Consider the following 22750-nt stretch of genomic DNA (forward strand, 5'->3'; position numbering starts at 1 on the left):
GACAGCCCTATTTGTATTGCAATATACTGAAAACAGGCGTTCGAGTCGGTTTCTAAACTCTTCCTATACAAATTCCACCATCTATATAGAAATGATATAGAAATGATGTCATCGTTGAGTCCAAACAAAGTCGTCCCCGGACCATCTTGATGACCGAATATGTATAGAAATAGTCTGAAAATGGGCTTGAGGGCCGGTTTCTGGACGATTCCTCTACAAATTCGGCCGCATCCAGAAAAACAAAAATACATAATTTCTTTTTGGGTGGACAGGAGATGATAATTTCTTTTTTTCTCTCTCTCTCTCTCTCCCAAGATTGGAGGAGAGAGTGGCCCAAAAAAATGGGTCTTGGAAGGAATCGAATGCATTTTGAAATGCACTCATTCCTTCCAAGACCCATTTTTTTGGTCTCCTGATTCAACTCTCCAGTCTATGGAATAGGGAAAGCGGAGAACGTTTCCCCTTCTTTAAGCGACTGGAGACCATAGCGCATCATCATCATCATCATCATCATCACCATCATCCTCTTTCTGATACTTTTCAACGAAGGCTTGATGTCTCTGGATGATTTTGGGGAGATGATGGATCCCGAATTGAGTGATGAAAAAGAGAGGACTCTTTTTCCTTTCTTGTTCGTCTTGCACAGTCTCTCGGAGGGTGATATACGTTTCCCCGTCCTCCTCAATTTTCGTCAGAGGTCTCATGAATATTTTACACATCCAAGGGAAGAGCGACTTGTTATGCAAGGATTTCGAAGCGACGAAGGCTGCTTCATTCGAAGTGAGGACAATCTGGTTCGGATGACCCCATTCTTTGGAGTAGTTGTCCAAATCGCCTAGTCGAAGAAAATGGTGTCGATTAGGAAAAAAGACTTGGAGAACACTCGTCGTATGCGAGACGTTCGTAGGTAAGAGAGTCAAGATGTCTTTGGCATTCCAGTACAGGAATCCTAGATCCACATACGCGTGCACGTAATAGTCATCGTTATATTCCAGTTTGAGCAGCATGGCTTTTGTATTTTTTTCCGTTCTCAAGGCGAAACACTCGTCTGATATGAACAAGAGCTCGCTGGCGATCCGTTTATATAGACTCCTCAGAGAGAGAGGGAGAGGGGAGGAGGAACAAGGTTGATGAATTCTAAAATAAAAAAAATGATAAAACATGAGTGTTTGTGAAGGTCATAGAGAGATGATTATAAAGTTGTTTTATTTTTTATTTTCTCAAAAGAAAAAACCAAAAGGGTCCCATTCCATACGACATAACCTTTGAGAAGGTGACGGGGTCATGTGTCTACAAAGTTGATAAACTTTAGAATAAAAAAAAGCTTTCATCACGTAGCTCTCGAGAAGAAAATGACAGGGGTCTCTAGGAGAAGGTCATAGGTAGTATACAAAGGATGGTTGTTTTTTTTTCTTTCGTTCCTCTCAATCCCATGACCTTTGAAAAGGTGACGGGGTGTCCTTTAGGAAAAAAAATAGAAGGTCATAGAGAGAGAGTTAGACAAAGTTGATTTTTTTTTCTAGAAGTCAACCGTCACGTCGCCCATCACGTGGTCTTCTCGTATATATAGAGAGGCGAGTGGAAGACAGACTCTATTTCCCAGAGAGAGAGAGAGAGACTGCTGTGCGTAGCCGTATTTCTACTCAAGATGATGATCCGCGTCTTATATAATGAGTTTGTGAGCATTCGCTGTTATGTGGATGACGGAAGATTATTTTGGAACGCTACGGACATTTTGCCTCTGATTCATACTTCCAGTAAAAGAACCAGAGACATTCTCTCCGTGTTTTTCGACGAACACCACGTCTTCAGGAAAATAAAAGATCTTGAAAGTCTCGGTAGTTCTCAAGCGGAATATGTCCTCTCCAGCGAAGAAATGTTACATCTGGCCGAAAAGAATCCTAAAAATAATCAGCTTCTGGCCTGGGTGTATAGCATTTTAACTCAGCCGCTGGTTCGAGTTGTACCCAATCAACCCGTTTACCGACTGCTCTATCCGGGGGAGAGATTGCCCTTCATCACCCTCTTTAATCTGGGAGTGCGCTACATACCGCCTCATCCAGGCATGACGGACTCTTCTACTTACCCTAAACAATATGCCAGCGCTTATTGCCAGACAGACCCCCGTCAAGAAAAGGTCGCCGAGATTCAAACGGATCCTCTGGTGGTCTCTTTAAATGTCACTAAAGTCATCACCTTCTAAAAAAAACAACCACCACCACCCAAAAAAAAATTTGCTCCTCCTCCAAATTTTTTTTTTATCTTCTCGAACGAAAAAAAAGAAACTTTTCCATCTAGCCTCTTTCTTTCAATCCCTCTTAAGAGAGAGAGAGGGAGGAGAAAAGAAAGAGAGTTCTGAGGAGGTAAAAGAAATGGGTCTGGAAGGAAACGGGTGCATTGCGAGAAAAAGAGGGTCCTCTTTTCTTTTCTCGAAATGCACTCTTTTTCTTCCAGACCCATTTTTTTTCATCACTTCTTCAAGCCAATCTTGGAAAAAGGGGGGACACAATAAATTGTGCGTAAAGTCCATTTCGATCAAGACTGGATTTTTTTTGAAAAGAAAACATAATGTTATATATAGATAGCTAAATCTTTATCATGATATTCTTTAAGAATTTCTTAGCCATTTGTCAAAAAAGGGGACTATAATTGAAGAATTTATGAATTTGGGAACATGTCACCCATGCCAAATCTAAAATCTTGGAAGTGGATACTGGAAAGCCCCGCTCTGATTATAATTCTGAGTTCTAGCATGGGACATTTTTTAGATCAATAAGCTAAACCATTTTTCTAGTCTCATATTCTCTCGAGACTAGGATTTCAGATTTGGGTAGAGAGAGACACTGTTCTGAACAGAAACGTGGAATGCTTTTAGCTTTTATAGAAAAGTGAAGAGTTGAAAGTGAAAGTCGAAAAACGAAATGGGATCAGCTAGGAAAAATTTCTCAGAGCTCAGAAAAAAATTCTGAGATGTAAAAAAAAAAAAAAAAAAAAAAAAAAACTTTTTGTTAATTTTTATTATGTCTTCTAGACATGATAAAAATTAACTCACCCCCCCCCTTTTGTCTGGGAATGTTGTCTCCCACTTTCTAAAAATAGACCATGACTCATCCTTTTAAAGAATAGAATCCAAGAAAAGACTGGGTTCTGGTCTATTTTTAGAAACGGTGAGACAACATACCCAGACAAAAGGGGGGTGAGTTAATTTTTATCATGTCTAGAAGACATGATAAAAATTAACAATTTTTTTTTTTTTTTTTTTTTTTTTTTTTTTACATCTCAGAATTTTTTTCTGAGCTCTGAAAATATTTTGCCAGCCGATCTCATTTCGTTTTTCGACTTTCACTTTCAAGTCTTCTCTTTTCTATAAAAGCATTCCACGTTTCTGTTCAGAACACTGTGGGCTGTTGAAAAGGCAACACGCCTCCCTCTCTACCCTAATCGGGAATCCTGATCCAGGTGTCCCCCCCTTCACGCTACCCATCTTCACCCATTTCTAAAGAATCTCAGAGAAAACTAAAAGCGAGATTGCAAAAAAAGAAATAGCCTCCAGTGAACACAATTCCAACGACAGTGGATAGCTTTTTGCGGTCCTTCCAGATATATTACCGGTGACCGATAGGTTGTTCAGGGTCTACAGCACAGACTCAATGTACCCCTTTTTGTCTGGGAATGTTGTCTCACAATTTCTAAAAATAGACCAGAACCCATTCTTTTCTTGGAATTCTATTCTTTAGAAAGAATGAGTCATGGTCTATTTTTAGAAACGGTGAGACAACATTCCTAGACAAAAGGGATTAGTTAATTTTTATCATGTCTAGAAGACATGATAAAAATTAACAAAAAGTATTTATAGTATATTATATAATATTTTATATAATATATATATTATATAATATATATATTATATAATATATATATTATATATTTTTTCTTTTTTTTTTCTGACTCAGAATTTTTTTCTCGGCTCTCAGAAATTTTTCCCAACCGATCCCATTTTGCTTTTAGACTTTCACTTTCAATTCTTCTGTTTTCTATAAAAGTATTCCACGTTTTTGTTCAGAATAATGTGGGCTGTTGAAAAGGCAATATGTCTGGTCATCAAGATGGTCCGGGGACGACTTTGTTTGGACTCAACGATGACATCATTTCTATATAGATGTTGGAATTTGTATAGGAAGAGTTTAGAAACCGACTCGAACGCCTGTTTTCAGTATATTGCAATACAAATAGGGCTGTCCACACAATAAAAAAGAAATAATTTTTTTCGTAAATAGAGCTCCATTTGTATAGAAATAGTCTAGAAATTGACTCGAAAGCCCGTTTTCAGTATATTACAATACAAATAGGAGGCACTCTCTCATCCAATCTTGGGAGAGAGAGAGATCCGGTTTCCATAGTCATCCTGTCCATTCAAAAAGACATTCTTTTTGTTTCTGAATGCAACCGAATGTATATAGGAATATACTAGAAAGCGCCCCACCCTCCAAGCCCATTTTAAGTATATTTCTATACAAATTCGGTATAAAATTGTCCGGGGACGACTTTGTCCGGAGACGACTCTGTCCGGGGACGACTCTGTTTGGACTCAACCATGACGTCATTTTAATATAGTGGAATGTGTATAGAAATAGTCGGAAAAAGGACTCGAACGCCCGTTTTCAGTATATTCCAATACAAAATTGGCTGTCCACAACATAAAAAAAGACATCATTTTTTTTTCTTGGATAGAGCTCCATTTGTATTGGAATATACTGAAAACCGACATGAACGCCCGTTTTCAGTATATTCCAATACAAATAGGGCAGTCCACAAAATAAAAGAAAGACATCATTTTTTTCTTGGATCGAGCTCCATTTGTATTGGAATATACTGAAAACCGACATGAACGCCCGTTTTCAGTATATTCCAATACAAAATTGGTTGTCCACAAAATAAAAAAAAGACATCATTTCATTCTTGGATCGAGCTCCACTTGTATTGGAATATACTGAAAACCGACGTGAACGCCCGTTTTCAGTATATTCCAATACAAAATTGGTTGTCCACAAAATAAAAAAAAAGACATCATTTCATTCTTGGATCGAGCTCCATTTGTATTGAAATATACTGAAAACCGACTCAAACACCCCTTTTCAGTATATTCCAATACAAATTGGCAGTCCACAAAATAAAAAAAAGAGATCATTTCTTTCTTGGATCGAGCTCTATTTGTATTGAAATATACTGAAAACCGACTCAAACAACCGTTTTCAGTATATTCCAATACAAATTGGCAGTCCACAAAATAAAAAAAAAAGACATCATTTCTTTCTTGGATCGACCTCTATTTGTACTGAAATATACTGAAAAGCGACTCAAACAACCGTTTTCAGTATATTCCAATACAAATTGGCAGTCCACAAAATAAAAAAAAAAGACATCATTTCTTTTTTGCATCGAGCTTCATTTGTATTGAAATATACTGAAAACCGACTCAAACACCTGTTTTCAGTATATTTCAATACAAATAGGGCAGTCCACAAAATAAAAAAAAAGACATCATTTCTTTCTTGGATCGAGCTCCATTTGTATAGAAATAGCCTAGAAATCAGTTCGAACGCCCGTATTCAGTATATTGTAATACAAATGAAATGACATGAAAAATGCAAAAAGAGGAAAAGTAGCCTACCTTGACGGAAATTCTATTTCAAAAGGGGAAAACTTGTATCCTGGTGGGCCCACAGCACGGCCGGAACTCAAGCGAAACTCGATAGGTTGAAATCGATCCATTAAATATCATTCTTAAAAAACAGTAAAGTTTTATTCACATCTAAAACTCAAGCGAAACTCGATAGGTTGAAATCGATCCATTAAATAACATTCTTAAAAAACAGTAAAGTTTTATTCTATTCCAAAAGGGGAAAACTTGTATCCAGGTGGGCCCACAGCACGGCCGGAACTCAAGCGAAACTCGATAGGTTGAAATCGATCCATTAAATAACATTCTTAAAAAACAGTTAAGTTTTATTCACATCAAGTCGGCTGGGAAAAGTTTCTGAGAGCCGGAAAAAATTTCTGTGACTCAAAGTTAGATATAAAAAAAAAAAAAAAATACCCCCTTTTAGTCTAAAAATTGATGTCTTCAATTGATGTCTTCAATTTTTGAAAACACAAACCGTGAGTTGCATCTTACATTGGATGCAATTAGAAAAATAAATTACCCCCCTTTATAGTCTGAAAATTTGAAAATTGATGTCTTCAATTTTTGAAAAATTGAAGACATCAATTTTCAGACTAAAAGGGGGTATTTTTTTTTTTTTTTTTTTTCAACCAGAGAAATTTTTCTCCGTCTCTCAGAAATTTTTCCGCGCTCGACTGGATGAATAAAACATCCCCGTTTCTTTAAGAATGGGCTCACTGTTAACTATTTCAGCATTCGACGTTTCGCGTCCAATAATAACTGCCGGGTGTCAAGAATGCAGATGCACCTACTAGATTTTCTACAGAGAAGCTTGACTGGATGGAGAGTGGATGACGTTTTCCAAGATTCTCGACTTTGGACCGTCAAGAGGTAAAGGATCTTTTTGTTTTTTTCTTTTAAGAAAATTTATGGATAGCTTCATTTCTTTTTGAATGGACCTAGAAAAATAGGACAAAATTCTTTTCCAAGATTGGATGAGAGAGGGACCCAAAAAAATGGGTCTCGGAAGGAATCGAATGCATTTGCACTCATTCCTTCCAAGACCCATTTTTTTGGTCTCCTGATTCGTCTTTCTCTCTTCTTAGTCCATTTCCATAAATATAGGGAAAGCGGAGAACCTTTCCCTACTTATTTCTAAAAATCTTTTCTTTATTTTTCCTCCTTAGTTTATGTATATATCAATTCAAATACTTTTGAGAACGGTCATCCCAATTCTCTGTCGTCTTTTCGGTTTCATCGTCCCAACACTCAGTGGACATAGTCTCAGTAGATTTTGGAACATGGGTCGTCAGTTCATTGTCCCAACATTCAGTGGACATAGTCTCAGTAGATTTTGGAGCATGAGTTGTCCGTTCATTGTCCCAACACTCAGTGGACATAGTCTTAGTGGATTTTGGAGCATGAGTCGTCCGTTCATCGTCCCAACACTCAGTGGATTTTGTCTTTTGATCCTCTGAAGATATTTTGGGGGTCTCATGAGATTCTTTGGAAGGTTCGTCCCAACAGGCTGCTGGATCGTAATGGGGAATATTTTCAGGTATGTCTCCCCAACCCTCCGTCTTCCTCGAGTTATTGGAGGAAGTTGACGACAAAGAAGTAGAAGAGCCCATCAAGTTTAAAGGCGTATGCTCATCCGGATGTTCCATCACTTGGAAACAGGACAGATTATCCCATTTCTGGATGAGGTTATCGTACGCTTTTCGGGACGGATCCTTCTCTAACTGATCGTAGGCCTTATCAAAAGCTTGCAGAGGATTGTCTGCTTCCTTCTGAATCCTCTCCTCTTTCTCCGTTCCGTCTGGATAGACGTGATTGATATGAAAATCTCCTTCCGTAATATGCCATCGATAGTTGCGCACTTTGTTTTCGGCACAATGGAAATATTTCCTCCTTTGATGATGTCGGGCACATTTTTCCCGATACTTCCAAATGATTCCATCTGGCACATAAATTTCCGTCACGGGTTTTTGATAATCCAAGGCTTTAGCAAAGAATTTAGCTCTCTGGCATCCCACCACATAAATCGTGGAGAAGCTGTGAGTGAGCGATTGGAGAATGCGTCCTAAATGGTTGTAGGGAATATGACCCTCGTTCCAACGAAGTCCGTGCCGGTTTCTCGTCAGCCAGGCATTCGTCTTTTGGTTTTTTTCACTCAGTTGGTGGAAGGGTTGAGGAGGAGCAAACGTCAACGATCCCACGGTCAAAAAATCTTTTGTCGCATAGCCCAATTCTTTTAAAACGTAGGTAAATTCACCCTTCTTGTGGTTGTAGGACTGGAAACCCTCTAGATCGAGCACGATAAAGTTTTCTGAACACGCCATGGCGATGAATACGGTGATGTCTTCCACAAACAGGAGCAAAAAAAGAATCGAAAAGTTATATATGTATAACAGGGAAGATCTAGAAAGGAAAAAAAACAATAAAACGTTTTAGAGTCGTCGTCTTGAAAGAGACATTTTTCTTTTCAAAGGGTTAAGAAGAGAGTTCTTTTTAAATGAAGTTATGATTATAATGATTATTAAAAAAAAACTAAGAATCAAATCGATTTTATAGATAACCATATTCATAGGACCAAAGGGACTTACCTAAGGCTCCTATATACCAGGCTGAATCATCAGGCATTCACGATCCCAAGTGGGAGATTTAATGGCGGCTGTGTAGTTACGGTGCAACAATTTTTTGTGTTTTTTTGTGTAAAATGGGCGGATGTGCAGCTATTAATTGTTCAAATCATTCACGGAAAGGTCATACATTGGTAAAATTTCCTAAAAATGAAGAAAGAAGAAAAATATGGGTAAATAATTGCCGAAGAGACAATTGGAAACCTGGTCCAGGCGCTGAACTTTGCTTAGTAAGTATAATGTTAATTACGCCTTCATTTAGAGTTTATATCTTCTCTGATGTTTATAATGTGCAAGTAAAGTGAAATTCTTGTGTACAATAACCTGAGTATCTGCTAATTTCTGTAATAATAGCTATAATTAAATTAGTCTAGGGTTAATGTACCCGTCGCCAAACATCGCCAATGTGGATGTTTTGAATGTGGAAAAGAAATTTCTCTTCTAATATAAAGCGCAGATTTTGTTTTCCTGTGCTAATTGTGGAATTTATACTAATGTAACATGAAAATCATTAGCATATTGAAATTTATTAAAAAATAAATAATAATTTGGAAACTCAAGATAAAATCTGAATGTTTGCTAAAGATATATGTAACATTATACTATAGTTGCAATATCGTTGGAATGATATATAATTTTTTTCTTTATTTTATAATCACTGTTGTTAAAAAGTTAGATGAGTTGTTTATGCACGGTGCCCACTACTGTTTCTTGGTTAAAATAACTTCCAGAATTTTGACATTGACATTTTGACATTAAGTCAATAGAATAAATTGAATAGTATGAGACAAAATATATATAATGTGACTTCAATAATTGCACGTACCATATATTTATAATCACAGTATTATACAATTTGGCAATTTTAAAAAGATAATAAGAGTAAAGATTTAGAAATGAATGCAGAACATTCAAATAAGCACAGAAAACTTGTGAAACTGCATGTGTACATTTCAAAAATAATTGTAGTGTTTTTAATGCATGTGTAGTGTTTTTAATGCATGTGTAGTGTTTAATGCATGCATAACAATCAAATAAATCTGCCTGTAATGATGAATTTCAAAGGCCAAGCCAAAATCCTTTCATGAATTTGATACTTCTAAAGAATGTGATCTCCTCAAATTAAATCCTCATGACATTGATAAACAATTATTACTGATCTGTGTTACAAAACAGATTTTTATACATGATAAATAATATTTTCTGAAGCGTTATTTTGTGTTGTCATCTCTAAATAAAAAACATCTAACTGATCTAATCTGAACGTAGTTCAGAAAGCTACTGAACTACGTTCTAGAGTTTTTAATAACTTTAATTGGATATGTCTGTGCCGATGTAATTTAAAAAATAGTCGTTTAAACTGGCCTTGATGCTTTTTAAAATGCATGTTGGCACTGTGCTCCGAAATTAGGGCTATGTTTTGAATGATTAGAGAATTAAAAATTAAATATTTCAATTAGAGCAATAAACATTACTACAATTATAACAAGAATCATAGTCTGCTCTAATTATAAATGTATTTATCGGCCTAGTATCTTAAAAGTTGGGTGTAGTGAACTCTTATTTTCTTATCTATTGTAAGAGCACTATAGCAAGAAATATAAAGTTTTATTTTAGTTGTTTTTAATGTTATAGCAAAACACTACTTCATTTAATTTTTGGATAATGTTCTAAAGAACACCTTAAATTATAGGCAAAAAATAAATATTGGATAATTAAATTCTGTCCAAGCTTACAAGATGCTGCTGCTGATATGTTAGACATGGCTTGTTTATTGTTTCACTTTTTTATAATACTGGGCCTAATTTAATTACTTGCATATTTATTTATTGCCTATACTTACTTACAGTTCATGCTTGCTGTCTTTGGCACAACCTCACTGTGTGGTTTGTTTTTTGTACTTTTATTTATTTTGTGTACTTTTTTTTATTACTTTATGTATTTACAGGATCATTTTGAGGAATCTCAATTTGAGTCACTATGCAAAGATAGAAAAAAACTAAGAAAAACTGCAGTACCAACACTCTTTAGCATTCCAAATCCACCACCATCTGTAACTGACAAGAGGATAAGAGAAGTAAGATGTCCTAAGCCAAATACTGAAGTGGTAAATTATTTAATATTCTCCAAAAAAATTGTTGAAAAAATCATTGTTATTACAAATATATTAATTCATCCAACCATTGTTTAAAAAAATAATCACAGCATAACATGTTTACTATTTCTTTTTGAATTTAGGAAACTCTACCTGCTTCAAATGAAGAGTTGTTAAAAAAAATAGAATTCCTTGAGCAACAGCTTCAAGAAAAAGATGCAAAATTGACATCATTTTTGTCCGATGAGCAAGTAGGAGCCCTTGCTGTGCAGTCAAAAAGGAACTAATCAGAAAAGTCCATTATAAAAGGACTGAAGATGCGATTTGCTTTGGGCAAACATGATATAATTACCTCAGAAGTACTGGATATCCAGCACCATCGTACAGTACCTTGAACAGGAGGATTAGGGAAATAAAAATAAATTTCGGCATTTTAGAAAATTTGTTTTTTTTCCTCAAGACAAAAGTTCATTCATTGGATGCTCTTGATAGGAACTGCTGCCTTTTAGTTGACGAAATGGAAATAGCTTCATATCAAGATTTTGATACATCGTCTAAGTCATTCATTGGAAATGTTACGTTAGGAAAACCTGCAGTTGCTAAGCATTACACTATTGTAATGCTTAGAGGCCTTAAAACATCATGGAAACAGATTGTTGCCAATGAATTAACAGGGCCTTCAACATCAGGTTCTGACATGAAAGATCTAATTCATAGAACTGTAGTAGCAGCTACAGAAATAGGTTTAACTGTAAGAGCCTCTGTTTCAGATATGGGAAGCAATAACAGAGCAATGTGGTCGTCATTGGATGTATCTGTCTCTAGGACAGATAGGAAGACAAATTACAATATTGGAGGACCTGATGTTTTCATTCACAGTATTGCAGATGTACCACATCTCATTAAAAACATGAGAAATGCATTTCTTTCAAGTATTATGATATTACCAGAGGAATTTCGCCAGCAGCATGCCTTGCCATCGAGGATAGTATCTTCAGTGTATGTGAAACGACTCTGGTCAAGTGAGATAGAATCAGATGCTGCCCTGAGATCTCTACATCACTTGAACAGAGTTCATCTCTTCCCAACACACTTTTCCTCGATGAATGTGGCATCTGCTGTGCAATTGTTTTCTGTAAAAACAGCTGCTGCTATTGAAAAAGCAGTTATTTTACACCAAGTTGCAAAAGAAGCATTAACTTCTGCATGGTGGCTGAGACTTGTAGCAGAATGGTTTACAATTATGACTGCAAGGCATCCAAAAAAAGGCATCACTATCAAAAATCAAGATGAGAAATTTAATATTTTATTGAAATTCATTCATGTGACTGAAACTGTTCAGTTTGGAAAAGCATGGAAGCCATTTCAAACTGGCGTTATTATGAGCACATTGAGTGTTGTGAAACTCTCAAAAGAATTATTTTCCGAGGGGTTTACATTTTTCTTACCAGGCAGGTTGACACAAGATGCGCTGGAAAATGCCTTTTCACAGATTAGACAAAAGTCGGGTGCAAAGCCTACTGCTTTGCAAGCCAAGACAGCACTGAAATTAGTGTGCCTATCACAGTTCATTTCGGATATCAATAATCCAAATTATTGTTCTGAAAGTGACCACAGCCTCTTTGATGCTTCTGAATTAGAGGTTGCTATCAGAAAGGAGGTCTTGCATCCTATCTCCAATTCTGTAGTGCCATCTACCTCTTCTGCAGTGGCAGTGAAACGTCGCTTGCCCCCAGCTGTGGAAGAAAATGATATACATTACATCGCAGGAGCCATATATAATAAGTTGTTGAAAAAAAAAAAGCATATGTGAAAATTGTAAAACAGCTATGACCATTTCAGAGGACATGCTGGAACCTGACATACCCGAGCATCGCACAATTCTTACAAAACACAGCAATAAAGGTGGACTGAAGGTCATCTCTTCAGGAATGTATCGAATATGTAGGGAAGCTGAACGAGAATTTCAAAAATGTAAAGATGTACTCCTTCGTTTACAATCAGCCATCACAAAAGAATTAGTTGAAAGAATAATTGATAAATGTACGCATGTGGCCATGCCAGAATGCTGTAATCTTAAGAAAGTAATTATTGATAATTTTTTTATTACTAGATGCAAAGGCCTTACACAGCATCTTATCAACAAAAGAGCCCATAACATTTCATATTCATCAGCATCGGCCAATAAGAAACAAAAAGTAAAATAATTTTAGAAGGTATGTATGTTTTATATTAAATAATTTATGTGTTTTATGTAATATGTATTACTTTTTCCTAGGCTACGAGTATATAAATTTCTGTGTTTGATGTTATATATGTTACTTTCTGCTAGGCTATGAGTATATTATTATGGTATTATTTTCTTGTTTCTAATATATAGAAATATAGCATATTTTCCAGTATAAAATTTCAGTTAAGTTTTACTTAAAAGTATGGGAAAGCAGATTTGTTTCATGCATGATCTTTATAATACTGGTATGAAATAAATGAATTTTAATCTGTAAACAATTTTTTGTTAATATTGAAATGTGTTTCTTTGGATACATTTTTAGGCACTTGTGGATCATGTCAGACAACATGCAATAGAGAAAAGTTGTCCGTGTGCATAAATTTTCCCATTGTGTTACTTCATTTTATCTAAATTTCAAGGATAATTCTTTTCATTTTTATATGGCATGTTATCAGTATAAAGGCTAGTGAAAATAAATTGGTATGTGTATCTGTTTTTGAAGTGTAATGCTTAAATAAAAAGATGGTGTGTGTTTCTTCATTTAAACAAAATTTCAAGGATAGTATTTTTCAGCATTGTACTGTTTGTTATTTCTCAATGTAAAGGGTAACAAGGGGAAAAAAACTGGTATGGTACATCTGTTTTTCAAGCATGATAATTTTATTTATTTCTTTAGTGATGCATATAGTATATAGAGAGAAGGTATTTGGTCCAACTGAAGTTATAATAAATCTAATTTTACTAGATCTCTTTCTCCCCTCAGGTGTAGAAAATTTTCAAATGCAGAAAGTTTATTTGCAGAATTAATTCATTTCTGATAAACTTATTATCATTAATTTTTTATATAACATGTTATTAAGTTACACATTTGACTACTGTGTAATAAACTTGTATTTAGGGCAAAAAATTAACTATTTTGCAGCTGGTGACTAATATCATATGCTTCTAAGAATATTACTTTTAACTTTTTTCATAATTTTTGTATTTCAGGAACATGAAACTGTTATTTTGATATACTTAAATAATAAAAGTGTGTATCTGAATCAATTAATGGATACAAATATTTTACAGTTATTTTTAGAAGATATTTGCCATATCGCTTCTAATAATTCATAAAGTATGTTAAAATATAGGTAAATAATTTGGTGCAGAATTCAAATTTAGGGTTTGAAATATAGTGAATCATGAGACTAAATGATTTTTATTGTCATGATTTGCCTGGGCTTAAGAATGTACTTTTCGCCCGGTGGAAATTGTCATCAAACTGTCCTGAACAGGCTTTTTGTTGATAATAACTTCCAGGCTTATCAGTACCTCCATTTGAGTGGAGGGTATACAAATATAGTACCCAATTTAAATTACATTGTGATTATAATAATATTGTGGTATTAAATAAGTGATTATAATTACAATTTAGATAATTGCATTGTAATTATATTACATTGTATCTGTGAACTCTTAATTTCATTACTTTATGCAATTATGTTGTAAGTGCATAATCTAATTGCAATAATATAATCTATTCACAATTACAAAATAATTATAAATGCAGTTACATCTTAAATAGAGGCCATTTTAATACTTTTAAATTTTTGCAAGATAACTTCCCATTAAGGTTCATTTGGAGGAAACTATGCAAATACTAAAAAAGAAATTATGCTAAATTTACATATTTTGTACAGTAGTTTCTTGTTATAATGCTGTTCAATATATCTTCAATACTTTTGTAAATTTAACGACATTCATTGCAATCACTGTGGTGCTTTAAAAAGAAGTTTCTTAGTTATGCTTTCTAATAAGAATGTGTTAAAAATTAAGTATTATGTATAATAACTAGCAATTAAAAAACCTTGACTGCATGAAAATGCTGTTGCTGTGTAAAATAGAAAATAAGCTTATGAAAGATAGAAATAAGCTATTTTATGACTATTAGAAATTTTGAATATTAGAAAATAAGCTATTTTATGCTTTGAAATGAATTACGTGGGGTTAAGTCGTCCTTTTACAATTTAAGAATGTGGTTAACACACATTCTTAAATTGGACAGGTTTTATCTAAATTATTAGTATAAAATATATAAACTATGAATTATTTTGTAACATAACTCAAATTACAAAATTCATTCTATATACGTTCAAATTTATTATCTTTTATGGAATAACTGTTTTTTAATTTAGGTAAAAATTGGATTTTTAGAAGTATTACAAATACAATGCAACACAAAGGTGATCTGATTGGAGAGGAAGGACTTTTTATTACGGTTTCTAGTTCGTATTTATATTACATTTGGTGAAAATCATCCAAAACACAGAATGCTGTACTTTCTTCTTATATATATGTTATGAAATATTTCACACATTTAAAAGAAAGTGTTTCTTCAGAGTCTTGCACAATTATTTCCATATACCTCAGACTAAAATGACAACATATTCTTAAATTATTTTTTTAGTATGAATTTAGTGTTTTTATGGAAATTTTTGTTAAAATGTCATTAAGATAAATTTATTTGCACACTACGCTTTAACTATTTCCCCATTTGACACTATTGAAAGTTTTTATTCATATCTTATTTATTTTAGTCTGCTAATAAAACTGAAACATCTAAAGAATAAGTTATTTTGAATATGTTTACAAAATATACGCGAAATTTTTATTTAAGTGAAAACGTCTATATACTATTCGAGAATTAATAAATTATCCGAAAAGTTTATGTCCGCTGAATGCCGCGCGTCTATAAAATAAATCTTTAAAAAAAAACAGCAGACATTCAGCCAGCGTGTGCGATAAACGCGCCAAAATTGCTAGCGCGGTCCCTCCCTCGCCAAGAGAGAAAAGTTAGTGATTCAGCCTGGTTTAGAGGAGACTTAGACTTACCAGCTCAGTTCACGTCTTCTTCTGTTCTCTGAAGAAATCTTGCGGAGGACACACACTTTTATACTCGCGCGACATCTGTCGGGATCGCGACCCCATCTAAATGTCAGGGTCATTCCAACCTCTTAAAAGGATCGGAATGAAAGAAACACTTTGATAAAAAATATATTTATGAAAAGATATCTGAGGGTCGTGAGAACATTTTCTCTCCCCCCCCCGCCTATTTCAAAAAAAAAAATAAAAAGTCTTTCTTGGATCGCGTCAAGATTACAAAACAACTCACAGGACTTGTTTATCTCGATCTCGTCAGGGTCACCGTTTCACATAAGAAGATGGATGGACCCTGAACTTTAGACATGATAAAAATTAACTCTAAGACTCCTTTTGTCTGGGAATAGGGTCTCACCGTTTCTAAAAATAGACCAGATCCCATTCTTGGAATTCTATTCTTTAGGAAAGGAGGAGTGATGGTATATTTTTAGAAAGTGTGAGACAACATTCCCAGACAAAAGGGGGGTAGAGTTAATTTTTATCATGTCTAAGACATGATAAAACTTAACAAAAAGTTTTTTTTTGTTTTTTTTTTTTTTTTTTTTTAAGGCTGAAAAAATTTTCTGAAAGAGATCAGAAAGATTTTTCCTCCCAGTCTTTTTCGACGTTGAAAAGGGAAAAACTACTGATCCGATCTCCCTACGCTTTAGGGAAAAAACAAAAAAATACTTATGAAATATTCATGTGTTGAAATTGGCTATTCAAATAAGTGACATTTTGTTTCTCATTGGAACCGTTCAACGGCGAGTCCACTCGTCTCATTCTTTGGGGTAGGGGATGAAAGTACAGCGGTTTGTTGAAATCGATGATAGTTTCCACTTTAGTCGGCGGAACTGTAAATCTATCCCGTCTTAACTCTTCTAATCTCTTTGAAAGTCTTTCCACTTGCTCTGCTAAGGTTTCTTCGGTACTCATGATCTCTCTTAGTTTAGGGAAGTCTTGACGTATTGGCTAGAGAACAGAGGGTCTTTTTCTCTCTATACATATATCATGTGGGAGCGTGTGATTTATAAATCCTTGTGAAATCTCTCTACGTCTTGTGTAACTTGGAAGATTCGTCTTGCGTAACTTGGAAAATTTTTCTTCTTCTCGTCGATTGGGGTGGAGTTATGGAAAAGAAATGGGATTGGAAAGAAATCAACATATTACAAAAAAAGGAACTTTCTTTTTTATTTTTTTTCTCTAGGGATTTACATACCATTTCATTCATGAACATTCAAGGGTTCTCTCCAAGACCAAATTTTAGAAGAGGACCACAAAGAGTACACTTGAGGATCCTCTTTCAGGTCTAGGTGAGATAAGGGTTGAGACCAATATTCTTGGGTCTCTAAAGCATCCCAACTTAGACATTTATTATTATTATTAGAAAGTTCATCCTCCTCCTCCTCCTCCTCCTCATCGTCGCACGAGTTCTCCTGGGGAGATTCTTCCGCCTCCTCTTCGTCTTCGACAGCTTTGCTCTCGGAGGGGTAACAATGTAATTTCCGGAAAACGTAACTACCCTCCATCAAATGGTATCGAAAATTTCTCACCTTGTTCTCGGCACAATGAATCATCTTTTGGAAATATTGGTGTCGCGTGCATTTCGACTTGTTCCGCCATTCGGTTTTCCCTGGGATGTAAAACTCGTAAACGGATCGCTGGCACAGCTTGCTGAAAAATTCGGCTTTATCGTATCCATTGACGTAGATCGCCTTCACATTTTCGGTCAGTATTTTCAGGATCGTAGGAAGACGCTCGTAGGAAAGACGACCCTCGGTCCATTGCAGGCCGTGTCGGTTATTTGTAGTCTGGTTGACCACAGCTTGATTACGGGACGATAAGTCATCGTACTGGACAGGAGGGAGAAAAATCATGGATCCGCATAAGGTTAAATCGCAAGTGATGTAGCCCAGTTCTTTCAAGATGAAACATATATCTCCCGTCTTTGGATCATAACAGTGAAAGTATTCCATGTACAGAACAATGTAGGAATCTTTGAGAGGTTTGGCACTCAAAATGTCCATCTTCTTCAAATGAGGAAAAAAAGAAAACAAAATTCTCTCTCTCTCTCTCTCGCTGTGTGTCCTGAAGGAAAAAATGGATAGCGTTCTTTCGCCGTCTCCTCTTTTATGGAGAGAGAAGGTTGCACGTGACAGGTCGTATGAATTCTGGGAAAGGTCACATTCGTATATATATTTGTTTTTTGAATAATATCGTGCGTATCTCAATACACATCCATCATAATAATAATAATAAAGGTCACCTTGGAAAGAAAATGAAATAAAAAACATGGAACTCGTGCTCGACTTTGAAGGTTTCTACGATTCTCAAGGAGCCTTTATTGTGAAAGAATTGGCTTACGTCACATTGGACGGTACTTCTCGAGGGGTATTTGTTTTTAAACCCCCGTTTCCATGGCAAATGCTCACCGAGAAAGAAAAACGAACCGCTGTGTGGGCGAGTGATTATTATCACGGCTTGTCGTGGTACGAAGGAGAAATTCCGTACAGTTTTTTTCCATGGGTGTTAACGATGTTGACGGAACCCTTTTCCATGATTTGGGTACGAGGAGAAATGAAACGGCAGTTTTTAGAGAAATGGTTGCAAAGATCCATTTATTGCATTTCGGGATCGACGCAAGAGATTCTCAAATACAATGGGATCGAACACATGAATTGTCCTAACCATACAAAAGGTTTTTTCCATTGCGCTCTACAAAAAGCGGTTCGGTATCATTATTATTTAAAGACACAGAGAAGAAATTCGCCAGGTCGATCCTGCACAATTCAATCTTGACAGAACTCATTAAAAAAATACATATATCACGTTACTTCTTCAACAGCACAGATGGTTCTGAAGCGAAACTTGGAATTTTGAAATAATAGATCAGGGAGAAATCATTCTTAAAAAAAATGGTAAAGTCTCGAATCGGCTGGGAGAAAAAAAAATTTCTCAGAGCTGAAATAAAATTCTCTAATAAAAAAAAAACTTTTGGTTAATTTTTATCATGTCTTTAGACATGATAAAAATTAATGACCCTCCCTTTTTGTCTGGGAAGGATGTCTCACCCTTTCTAAAAATAGACCATGACTCATCCTTTCTCTAATGGCAATCATTCCATGAATGAATCACGATTTGTTTTTCAAAAGAGTGAGACAACATTCCCAGACTAAAAGGGAAGGGGGTCGTTAATTTTTATCATGTCTAAGACATGATAAAAATTAACAAAAAGTTTTTTTTTTTTTTTCTGAGTTGGAGAATTTTTCTCAGCTCTGAAAATTTTTTTCCAGCCGACTCGAGACTTTACCATTTATATTTACGAATAGTCTTTGGGTTATTTATTTATTTTCTTTTAAAAAGAAAAATTCTGAGCTAGACCTATCTATTGGCTTAACATTCTGGTCATAGAAACAGTCTAGAATCTCATTTTATTTTTCGAGGCTAATGCACGGGTTCTCCAATCAAAAGGGTTACTATAAAGGGATTGGTTTGAATGCATTTATCTGCAAATGTTGTAAGATTCTGTTGTTGAGAAGGGGGTATATTATTATTATTATTATTATTATTATTATTATTATTATTATTATTATTATTATTATTATTATTATTATGATGATGATGATGATGTTGATTGTGGCAGATTCGTTTTCTACATGGAAGTCTAGTCTCCTCCGAAGACCTTTTCTGAGGATCGTCGATAGATGGTTTTTCAATAGGAATCGTTTCCCTCGGATCCTCAAGAGATAGAGGGGGGTCCTGTCTTGAGACATGGAGAGGATTTTCGGTTCCCTTATTCTCGAGGGGTCTTGACAAATTGAGAGGTCCCTCCTCTTCGAAAGGGAGAGATCTCTGCTCTTCGAGGAGTCTTGAGAAAGAGAGAGAAGTTTTGGTTCCCTTATCCTCGAGGGGTTTTGACAAATCGAGAGGTCCCTCATTTTCGAGGGGTCTTGATATATGGAGAGGTTTTTCATCTTCGAGGGGGTTTGATAAAGGAAGAGGTCCCTCCTTCTCGAGGGGTCTTGAGAAAGGGAGAGGTTTTTCATCCTCGACGGGTTTTGACAAACGGAGAGGAATCTGAACAGGCTTCTCCTCATCCTCATCATTATCGAGGAGGATGAGGATAGGCTTTTGGAAAGGTTTTTTCTTTTTCTTCTGAACAGGCTCCTCTTGATGCTCGGGGAGAGGGATGGGGTAGTTGTTCCACCATTCTATTTTTTCTTGCTCGAGGATTTTTTCAAAAGTCGTGGCCTCCTTAAGATGAGACGAAGGAGGAGAGTCCTCGAGAAGAATATAATAGGTATTCTTCCCAGTCTTCTCGATCGAGAGAGGTTCGTGCAGACATTTGTGCAACCATTCACTAAAATGAACGAGAATCCCTTTTGTCTTCTCAAGACGATCCATAATCCTATTCATTTGCGAGACGGTTAGAAAGTGGGACGTGTAAAAATATTTGGCTCGTTTCATTAACAAAATTTGTGCATCCAAAGGTGGAATGTCACGAGCCATCAACACGTTTTCGTCGGACAAAAATTCGTCCCGCATCTTTTGACAACTCCCCACGGTATGATAACCCGCACATTTTGAAAAATCGGAGGCTTTCAAGTAAACGACTCCTTGGATGATATAAAAGGAAAGATCAACATATTTATATTTGAAAGGAATACACGTAGTGAGCTGGGGATGCCTCCTCATGATCCACTTGGACAAAAATACGACTTTGGGGCTCTCCCCTTTTATTTATAGAGAGAAAGAGAGTGTGACCTTCACTTCCTTCCTCCTCTCCCCCTGCTTCCTCTATCTCTGGACTTCCTTGGATTGGAAAGGGTGACTTTGAAAAAAAAAAGAAGGTCATGGTTGGATAATTTTTTGTTTATTAAATTATTACTTTCACTTCCTCATTCCCACACACATTCATCTTTTTAAGAAAAGAAAAAGAGGTCATGGAGATAAGATTTCTTGGAAAGAAGAGAGAGAGAGAAACAAAAAAAAAAAACAAATAAAACGGCCGTCATAGAGCCTCTATGTGTGTCTGTGTGTGTCTATATATATATATATATAAAAAGACGAGAGTACTGGGCGAGATCATTTCTTTTCCATTGGGAGCCATGTCGCTATTAGACGTTTTTCCAACTCAACGGATTTCGAACGGGGAGGATTTGAAGACGCTAAAGCAAATCTCCAACTTGAAAATTTTTTTGGCGTGTCATTGTGCGACATTTATTCCGCATTTACCACCTCATCAAGCGATCCTTTCTTTCAACCAAGATGTCGAATCCTCCAACCTGCTCGTTCAGAATATATACAGAAATTTATTCGAATCGCAACAAACGAAAGAGGAATCTCCCTTCTCTTGGAATCGGATGGATCGAGCTTTGAGACGGCCCATTCAAACAGACCGGCGATATACGGATCCGCGCACGAGTTTTCGGTGGAAGAATATTTTTCTCACGAAACGATATTTTACGTTTGGAGTGAGAACGACGGCTGAGGACGAAGTTCATATTGTTCAAACCACAGCCGCTTCTCTCGCCTATTACGAATCATCGTCCCCCAATCTGAAGGAAAGAAGTTTTAAAGTCAGCGACAGGATGAAATATAAGAAATATATTCTAAGACCTTTTCAAAACTATGTCGTTCCCCCGAAAACGCAATATCTCATCGTCACAACCCAGAAGAGTCTCTTTCTCGTCGATCGGTGCTCGTACTCGCTTTGGAAACAATTGTAAAAGGAGATTTCTTTCCAATCGCCGATGGTGTTTCAAGAAAAAGAAGAAAACCCTCCGCCACCTTTACCCATCCCTTCCTTAGATGATAAGAGGAGCTGGACCAAACCGTCATGGCCCGAAACAAAATCGACCCGGCAACGGAATGAAATTGAAGTCATCACAATTGAAGATGAGGAGGAAGAAAAAAAATTACCTCTTAAAAAACGGTCGACTTACCGGAACCTACCTGGCGTGCAAGATCCGCTTCAGAACCCAGAAGCTTCTTCTTCTTCTTCTTCCCCGACTTGTTCAAACAGGCAGCCTCTTTCGGACTCCTCACAGACAGAACCTCTTCCAGTATCCTCCTCCTCTTCTTCTTCTTCTTCTCTAACCTGTCCCGACATCGTAGAGGTAGAATGTCAGACGGGTCCACAAGCTTCAAAAAGTCCCGACATCGTAGAGGTAGAATGTCAGCCGGGTCTACAAGTTCCAACGGGTCCAGAAATCATGGAGGTAGAATCACAGCCGGGTTCACAAGTTCCAACGGGTCCAGAAATCGTAGAGGTAGAATTTCAGCCGGGTTCACAAGTTCCAACGGGTCCAGAAATCATGGAGGTAGAATCACAGCCGGGTCCAGACATCCTAGATCCCTCCACTCATCCAAAAGAGACTCCAAGTGTTTCAAGACAGCCTTGTGAGGATCCAGCCCTTCCCGTATGGAATGATTATATGGACTTACAAAATTTGATGCAACAGGAAGGAGAAGAAAATAATCATACGGATGGGTGCGTCAAAGACTGTTTAGATCATTTAACCTCGAATGAAATTGAACTGTTATGGAATTGCATTTCTGAAATCACATCGGAAATGGGATAAAAACCAAAACAAAAAAAAAATTTTTTTAATAACAAATTGGAGGAGGGTCATGATGTCAATTAAAAAAAAATATTATATAGAGTCCAATCTTGGTGGTTCACTTCAGTTTTCCAGCATGAGGTGATCCACGTTTCCCGAAATATGGATCCCATTCCAAGAGAGATTGTGTAGAGCCTTCACTTCAGTTCTTTTTTTTCCTACCAAGAGGAGAGGGTCCCCAAAGGGCTACCCATGTCCAAAGAGAGAAAGTGTAGAGCGTTCATTTCAGTTTTTTTTTTCAAGTTTAGGGGAGGGAGGTCTCAAAATGACACCCCCATTTTCAAAGAGAGATGGTGTAGAGCGTTCATTTCTGTTTTTTTCCAAAGTTAGGGAGTTTTCAAATGGCTACCCATTTCAGAGAAAGAGAGAGAAAGAGAGAGAGAGAGAGAAGGTGTAGAGCGTTCATTTCAGTTTTCCAAGGTTAGGATGGTGGTGGAGAATCCTCCAAAATGGCTACTCATGTCAAAGAGAGAGAGAGAGAGAGAAAGCGTAGAGCGTTCATTTCAGTTTTCCAACATTAGAAGGTCCCAAAATACCTTCTGAATTCAAAGAGAGATTGTGTAGAGCGTTCATTTCCAGTTCTCCAAGATCAGAAGA

The 22750-nt window shown here is 36.3% G+C and overlaps 1 protein-coding gene across 1 annotated transcript; it reads left to right on the plus strand.

Annotated features, from left to right (window-relative positions):
* Nucleotides 1-8317: 8317 nt before the first annotated feature.
* Nucleotides 8318-10686, plus strand: LOC146996330 (peroxynitrite isomerase THAP4-like). The gene is made up of 3 exons (XM_085821422.1): nt 8318-8534; nt 10253-10411; nt 10543-10686. The coding sequence occupies exons 1-3, from the start codon at nt 8382-8384 to the stop codon at nt 10684-10686; spliced, it is 456 nt and encodes a 151-aa protein (XP_085677548.1). The 5' UTR covers nt 8318-8381.
* Nucleotides 10687-22750: the final 12064 nt, after the last annotated feature.

This window comes from Stegodyphus dumicola, chromosome 7 (genome assembly GCF_044657685.1).
Source record: "Stegodyphus dumicola isolate Sdum_Otavi_A_Nest chromosome 7, ASM4465768v1".
Lineage (NCBI taxonomy): Eukaryota > Metazoa > Arthropoda > Arachnida > Araneae > Eresidae > Stegodyphus > Stegodyphus dumicola.

What these genes read in the sequence shown, in the direction of transcription:
- LOC146996330 (XM_085821422.1), top strand. Translation starts at nt 8,382, where the DNA reads ATGGGCGGATGTGCAGCTATTAATTGTTCAAATCATTCACGGAAAGGT. An exon ending in CAGGCGCTGAACTTTGCTTA is followed by an intron (nt 8,535 to 10,252) that starts GTAAGTATAATG and finishes ATGTATTTACAG; the next exon opens with GATCATTTTGAGGAATCTCA. An exon ending in CTAAGCCAAATACTGAAGTG is followed by an intron (nt 10,412 to 10,542) that starts GTAAATTATTTA and finishes TTTTGAATTTAG; the next exon opens with GAAACTCTACCTGCTTCAAA.